Source organism: Octopus bimaculoides, chromosome 9 (assembly GCF_001194135.2).
Source record: "Octopus bimaculoides isolate UCB-OBI-ISO-001 chromosome 9, ASM119413v2, whole genome shotgun sequence".
Lineage (NCBI taxonomy): Eukaryota > Metazoa > Mollusca > Cephalopoda > Octopoda > Octopodidae > Octopus > Octopus bimaculoides.
In genome coordinates this window covers 85,391,067-85,399,538 of record NC_068989.1, presented here as the reverse complement: position 1 = coordinate 85,399,538, position 8,472 = coordinate 85,391,067, and the positions used below count along the sequence as shown (strand labels likewise).

Below are 8,472 nucleotides of genomic sequence, written 5' to 3'. Positions count from 1 at the left end.
TGATTTTTATTTCTTTTTCTTTTTTTTTTTGTATTTTTTCTTTTAGGATCCTGTTGAAACTTGAAGACTTTTTGACAGTCCTAACATAGACTTTTCTAGATACATTTCCAAGTTTTGTTTTTTTTTTGATGTTGTTGATATTGTTGTTAGATGCTTGTAATCCTCTAGTAAAAGATCTTCCAGATTTATCTTCACATCTTAGTCTCCCAGGAGTTGTTTGTGTTCCTTGCCCTTTCTAATGACTTCTACCTAACTGCCCAGATATTAATTTTCAGATTAGATTTTAAAAAAAGAACAACCTTATCTTAACTCTTTTTTTTTTTTACAAGAAATTTACTCCACTAAATCAGTAATCTTTAATCCTTCCTCAATACAGCATGTAGTGTATCATCGACTGTCAACTGCAACACACCTGGTTATGTTAGTATTTAGCTTAGTAAAGGTAAGAAGTGAGTTATCAGGTGTGAGTATTTATATGTGTCATTAAAAGACATGTGTCATTAGGTGCAGGAGTGGCTGTGTGGTAAGAAGCTTGCTTGCCAACCACATGGTTCCGGGTTCAGTCACACTGCATGGCACCTTGAGCAAGTGTCTTCTACTATAGCCTTGGGCCGACCAAAGCCTTGTGAGTGGATTTGGTAGACAGAAACTGAAAGAAGCCCGTCGTATATATATATATATATATATATATATATATATATACACACACACACACACATGTGTGTCCCCAACATCGCTTGACAACCGATGCTGATGTGCTTACGTCTCCGTAACTTAGCGGTTCTGCAAAAGAGACTGATAGAATAAGTACCAGGCTAACAAAGATTTGCTCGACTAAAGACGGTGCTCCAGCATGGCTACAGTCAAATGACTGAAACAAGTAAAAGAGTAAAAGAGTAGCAGCCTTTTGCACATTAATTTCACAAACGAGCTGTTCGGTTGATTGGAAACCTTCTCAGCATAACCGATGGAGTGCCAGAACAATTATTTAATAGAAGTGGTAAATTTGAATAAGCTTGTCAGCTATGAAAAGATGAGAGTAGTGAGGTTTGAAGGAAAACCAGATGCGTAAATGTCGTCACAATCACTTAATGTCTCTTTTCCCATGCCAACATGGTTTGACAGGAACCAACTAGCCAGAGGGTTGTGCTGAGCTCCAGTATTTTCTTTGTCATGGTTTCTATAGTTGGGTACTCTTCTTCACACCAACCTCTTTACAGTATATATACTAGGAGCGTTTTTTGTGGTACCAGCACTTAGTGACATCACCAAAACTAGTTTTCACTATATTTTCTGTTACACCCCAGGATTTGAACAGCTTGTTAGTTAAATGTTTAAGATCAAATGCTGATTTGATTAAATCCCTGGGATTAATTGTTGGCAATGTTAACATTTTTTAAACTATCCATGTCAACTGAAGTGCGTGTGTGTGTGTGGAAATGCAGAATTTTGTGTTAGAAACAGCTCAGTAATATAAACATTATCAACATCACATACTTAATGTATGTTATTAAATGCTTGTAGCTGTGGCACTACATCTGGGAGAGATCTCTTTAAAGATGTATAGTGTTAAAAAATACAGTATACTTCAAAGCTAGGGGAAATGAGACAACCCTGGAAGGGATCCAGAATGGCAGATATGATCATCAGTTCCGTATACTTGCCCACCACATCTGAAATGAAATCGAATTACTAGCTAAAAGTATATACAAACAGTGTATAATCTATTTGCTGATGTGCAAATGTACACTGCATTTCAGATTGTTCATCATCATCATCATCATCATCGTTTAACGTCCGCTTTCCATGCTAGCATGGGTTGGACGATTTGACTGAGGACTGGTGAAACCGGATGGCAACACCAGGCTCCAGTCTGATTTGGCAGAGTTTCTACAGCTGGATGCCCTTCCTAACGCCAACCACTCAGGTATCATATTCCTGGATATTTACATGGTCCTTGACTGGATTTGAACTCAAAAATTGTTGCTGCTATTTAGATTATTATTCTCCACACTATTTGCACCATGTTTAGATTATAGGAAAGTTGGTTATACATCATTAGATGTATACCTGACTTTCCTATATAAAATTACGAATATAACGGAACGCTGAACTCCAGACCATCAACTTAAACAACATTTATTCAGGTGGTAAATATATACATCTTTAGCTCTTGTTTGTTGTTACAGCTTCTGTGTGTGTGAGCATAGTTGTTGGGTCAGTTGTTGTGTAGATGTAAGCAAGCTGTCGAGTGTAAGTTCGAAAGATGAAGAGAGACAGCTAAACACGTAAAGAGACTGTCTCCAGAGTTGGAATGTTGGAGACACTGCTTGACACGTCCATGCTCATGGCCGGCCAACCGAGAAAGAGATAGAATAGAAGCGGGAACGCTTGCTTGTTTAATTCCACGCATGCGTGAGACTACGCATGCGCACGGTGTTACTACAGGATTATATATTTACAATACTTATATCTACATTACATTTCAACTTTTGTTTGATTCGTGCTCAACGTCATCAACAGTCTTATTGCTGAAGTCCCAAAATGAAGTTTAATCAGAAGTCTTTATTTCCTAATTAAGTAATTTTTCAAATACCTTTTGGAGTTTCAATGAATATTTAGTACATTGAGTCTTTGTATTTTACTACAGGTGTTGGTTGTCAGTTGTATGCATTGTGCTTGTGCGAATATATATATATATTCACACATACTCCTCCCCTTATAAACTGTCACTACTCACTAATACAAACTTTGACAAAGCCCAAACCAAAAAGCAGGTAAAAATCCTCTAAATGCCAACTCACCAAATGTATCTAATTTTTTTTCTCCTTTCTTTTTCTTCCCATTTTTCTTATTTATCAGATTCTGTGGTCTATGACAGTGCACTCTCACTGACCGAGTCTTCTCATGACCTCAACAGTGATGACAGAATGTCAAAAAGTCGAATGTCAATTGATTCCAGTGCTGGTTACACTGCTAAACCCTATGGATCTACTCGTGATCTTTCTTCCACTGGCCGAAGAAACAGCCTTGTCTCTAATGGTCAGCGTTCTATTTTCTCTCGTGACTCTTCACCAAAGAGTGGTATTTTAGACCGTCGTGCTAGTCAGCGGTCAATTTACTCACCTGAACCACTGTCCAGGGGTCAAGCTTTTCGCTCAAGGGAAACATCTATTGACCCACGATCAGGTTTTTCTTTTCTTTTCTTTTGATGCGAGAGCAAACTTGTCTCTCCATTTTGTCTGGTTATATCGTTAAACTACTAATCTTTACTAATGAGTAATCAATGTCATCGGGTCTTATTTAAGTATCCAATTGATTCTGGCCTGCAATTTACCAGCAACAGTGAGTAGCATGAGCCTGACCACTGGTTACATGTTTGGATGGTATTAAACAGACAATCCAGAACAGTAGTTTAAAATGTCCAGAAATTTCTGTGTAAATAATGACTACCAATCGACCTTGTATCTTCTCTTGTCTGTCTACTAACATATACACACAATTGTTGCCATGTTGCATTTGTCACCATGAGGTGCCGAGCATGCTACACTACAACTGGATCTTGTATTTGTTTCTTTTACCTTTTCATTGTTTTAACATTTGGTTGAAGTTCACCTGCAAACTCATACTTGTATCAACCTGTTATCCTTTCAATAATCATTGTTATTGGTAGAGTGTCGATCAAAATTCCTTGTGGTATTTCATGGTACTGAGTTCAGTTCTTGCTCTGTTCGACTTTGTCTTTCATCCTTCCAGGGGCTGATTAAAAAAATATAAAATATCAGTCAAGTACTGAAGTTGATATTAATAACTGTTTCCTTTGCAACTTTGTACCTGTCACAAATCATTATTATTAACGTTGTTGTGTCCTAGTGTCGTCTTTAACATAAGATAATCATAGATGTTATGTAATGTATCTGTAACTCCAACTACCATCTAACCATGTTGCATGTCACTTAGTCTGTTACTGCAGCATTTGTCATCATTTTTTGTTAAATTTGTGTGCTTGTATGTATGTATGTGTGTGTGTGTGTGTGTGTATGCATACATGTGTGCATGCAAGGATGTCTTTGAATAGATTGAAGCTACTTATACTCTTATGCATACACATGTGTATTTATATGTATATGTATGTATTATTAAAGCTGCAAAAACATCACAAAAAACTGCTGAAGTTGGGGGTAAGCAAGGGCAGGCTCCCTGTACAAAAATCCAGTTCCAAAAAAGCCTCATGGTAGCAAGGGAGAACGGGCACCAGCCAGTCCAGAGGTTGGAGTGGGCTGCACCTGTCTGCCTCAGTTGCTATGGCAGTGAGGTAGATCTGGCCACCCCCATTAACGGGGACAAAACTTGGATTTAAAACACTGGAGGATGATGATGATGATTACTCTACCTCTGGTATTTGAGTACTATTTTTTCCCACCTCGTTTCACATTTATGTGTTTACTTTGGTATATATATATGCATACATACATATGTGTTTATACACACACACTCATATACCCTTCCATTTTAAATAAGGAACGGGTACATTAGATGATGCAGTATTACATACACTTGAAAAATTGGGTGGTCACAACTTTATTGGTATGTATGGTAAGGGTGGCTTTGGGGTTAAATGACAAGATATTGGGTAATTTAGCCCAATTGTTAGAACAAGACTACAAAGTTTAAGGAATAAAACAGATTCAGTTTGGAAAGAGAGAATAAGCCAGTTGTAAGAAGATGGTGGGCAGTGATGGGTATTGACAATGCAATTGTGAGGTGAAAGGTTGCATGTAGCAAATCCAGTGTGGGGTTGGCTTTCAATTTATGGGGTTAGGGCAGACATAGGTGACAAGAATGGGATCGAGGAATTAAGAAAATTGATGGTGGTGGTCGAACTGTTTATAGATGGCAGGAGGAAAAATTGTTTTCATAAATTCAGTACAGAATACTACACTTTCAGCAGATTTAATTGAATGTTTACCATGTTTTTCATTAACAATAATTACTTCTACCACAACCATCCCTTAAAAAAATGAAGTTTTCTGCTACATGGATGGATGTAGGAAAGAGAAAAAATGCTAAGACATGTGAATGATTCAGAAAGAAAAAAATAATAGTAAAAGGATTGGACCTCATTCTGAAACAGGAATTAAAAGAATGAAGACATTCGTTACCACTCCTGACTCCTGACTTCTCCAGTTTGTCGGAGATGAGACCAGGTTACCCAACAGAATTCTACTGTACAACTGTGTATGTGTTTATGTATGTGTGTGTGTGTGTGTGTGTGTGTGTGTATATATATATATATATATATATATATATGTGTGTGTGTGTGTGTGTGTGTGTGTGTGTGTGTGTATATATGTGTGTATATCTATAATTTCTGTGTATATGTATGTGTAAATTTATGTATGTATATGTATAATTTCTGTATGTATGTATGTGTACATACATACATTTCACTCATGTGTAGACTCCTTAAATTCCCAAGTTGTTACCTGACTAAAAGTTTCTTGGTTTTATCTTGACCCTAATAGTCCTTTTTGTTGTGACTAAGATGTAACTAATAACTTCAATCTGACTTTGATAATTACAAAATTATATAATTGTCAGATTATATAACTTGTAATTAATCTACCTTCATTCTAATTTAACGATTGTATAACAATTTTCTCTGTGACTTATTAACAAATGTGATAATTTGAGACATGTTTATTACAAGTGTCTTTGTCTATAACAAACAACTTCAGATGTGACATGTCTGTAACAAACAGCTTCAGGTGTGATGTGTCTGTAACAAACAACTTCAGGTGTGACATGTCTGTAACAAACAACTTCAGGAGTGACATGTCTGTAACAAACAACTTCAGGTGTGACGTGTTTGTAACAAACAACTTCAGGTGTGACATGTCTGTAACAAGCAACACTAGATATAACAAATCTGCAGCAAAGTAATTTTGGGTGTGATATGTTGATAACAAGCAACTTTCAGTGCGACATACCTCTTGAGTCAACTTTGGGTGTGACATGCTTATAACAAGCAACTTTGGGTGTGTCACATGTCTGTAATAACCCTTCTGTTTCTCCCAAACAATATGCCCTTACTCTCACCAAATTCTTTCCCCACTCTCTCTCTCTCTCTCTCTCTCCTTCCCTTTCTCTACTCCTCTTTCCCCCCTCTTTCTAGTGGTATGTCCTGATCTTTGGAATCATACTGTAATGTGTCCTAATCTTCTGACACTGTTAACTATCTTCCTATTGAACTTTCAACAACTTGAATCTCTCACCTTCCTTAATGACCACCAGCATGACTTTTTGCAAAGCCAGATTTACTCAAGTCCTACTCTTCTTTGTTACTTATACTAGTGAACTCTTATCCTTGAGAAATATCATGAAAGCAACGTTGTTGCTCTCAGCATCAGCAAAGCTTTTGACTGTGCCCAGCATATAAATTTCCTGGCAAAACTACCTGCCTATGGACTCCATCCATCTTTTGACTCTTCGATCTGTGGTTTCATACTATGAAAGTGCAATTTATGAAAGACTGCACTTCCATAGTATGTATTGATGGATTTCTCTCTGACCTCCGCTATAAACTTAAGTGTACTTCAGGGCTCAGTTTTGTCCTCCACACTTCTTTTCCTGTGTATTCACTACTTGTTATAACCCTCCCCCCGATACCCACTGTTATGCAGATGCTGCTCCCATTCCTTTCCATTCCTCCTCACCAAACCATCATCCATATGTAATCTTGTCACCTCATTCTAAATCTGCACCAACTCCATGAATAGCAACCTTAAAAACATCCTTGAATGGGGTCAGGACAACTGTGTCTCCTTCAACAACAAAAACACACAACTATAAATATCAAGAAACCATTGCATTCCACCCCCTCCCCTAACCCCATCCTTGAATATGAGCATCACGGAAGTAAAACTCTAATAATTGCTGCAAATACCAAACTTGACCCTTAATGAGGATCACATCCTTTACATAGTAATGACAGCATCTCAAAGACCAGCCTTTCTCAGAGCAAGCAGGTATTTCAGCCCCTCTCAACTGATCCTTTACAAATCTTATGTGAGATCTACAATTAAGTACTGCTCCCACATATGAAACTCTGCTGCTGCTGCTACACACACACACACACTATAGATTGTGTCTAAAATATAGTCTCCTTATTGAGTGGCAAAAAATCATCACCAACACACTCCGACCTCTGACCCACAAACCTGCAATCTCTTCTGTCTCTCTTTTCTCCTTTCTACTCCAATTACAGTGGCCTCTGCTTCTGGGTTCTGATTGGTCTCATACTATTTCCATTCAGGCACCCCCAACTCACTTGTCTCTCCTCCACCCATCATCCATATTGTGTCCACTCCTTTCAGGTTCTGCAATAACCTCTGCACCCTGTCCTTCCTCCCCAGAACATGACAATTCTCTGGAATTCCTTCTTTGTACATGTTCTACCTGCAGCCATCAGCTTTTCCAGAATAACATTAATGCCATCAATATCACCAGTCTTGGAGGGTCTTTAAACGCCAGGATTGCAGCTCTTTTTCTCCAGACCAGATCAGATTGAACCAGCTCTGACCAACAAGAAAACTTTGGGTGTAACGTGTATGTCACAAGCAACTTTGGGCATGTCATGTATAACAAGCACATTCGGGTGTAACGTATTTACCAAGCAGCTTCCATGTGACATGTCTGTAACAAGCAATTTCTCGTGTGATGTGTCTTCACAGCTTTATTTTTGTCAGTGCAATGAGCAACTTCAAGTGTGATGTATTTGTTAACCAAAGCTTCAGATGTGACATGTCTGTAACTATCTACTTCAGGTGTGACATGTCTGTCTGTAACAAGCAACTTTCAGCGACAATCTTTGCTATGTTAAGGATGTATTTCACAGGAAAAGATAAGAATGATAAGGTCTAGGACTTGATACAGTTGTAAGAGTTTTATTTGCATGCTGTTGAGGGAGGTGGGGTTAAGGTGCTATAATATTGTCTGTAACAAGCAACTTCAAGTATGATATATCAGCAGTAAGAAATTTCAGGTATGACCTGTATGATTCAAGCAACTTTAGATGTGACATGTCTGTCTGTTATAAGCAATATTAGATGCAACATGTGTGTGTTACAGGCAATTTTAGATGTGATATGTCTGTCTGTTACAACCCACTTTAGATGCAACATGTCTATTACAAGCAACTTAATGTGTGATATGGTTTCTGTTACAAGTAACTTCAGGCATGATATGTCCATTACAAGCAACTTTAGGTGCAGTATGTGTCTATTATAAGCAACTTCAGGTGCAACATATTTGTCTGTTACAAGCAACTTTAGAAGTGACATGCCTGACTGTTACAAGCAACATTAGAAGCGACATGCCTGGTTGTTACAAGCAACTTTAGAAGTGACATGCCTGGCTGTTACAAGCAACATTAGAAGCGACATGCCTGGTTGTTACAAGCAACTTTAGAAG

The 8,472-nt window shown here is 38.0% G+C and overlaps 1 protein-coding gene across 1 annotated transcript in view; it reads left to right on the top strand.

Moving 5' to 3' along the window:
* Nucleotides 1-8,472, top strand: part of LOC106869544 (leucine-rich repeat flightless-interacting protein 2) — a 199,009-nt gene that overhangs the window by 171,777 nt on the left and 18,760 nt on the right. The window contains exon 8 of the mRNA XM_052970940.1: nt 2,863-3,189. Within this exon, the coding sequence (XP_052826900.1) occupies nt 2,863-3,189 (327 nt within the window). The remainder of the gene's footprint in view (nt 1-2,862; nt 3,190-8,472) is intronic.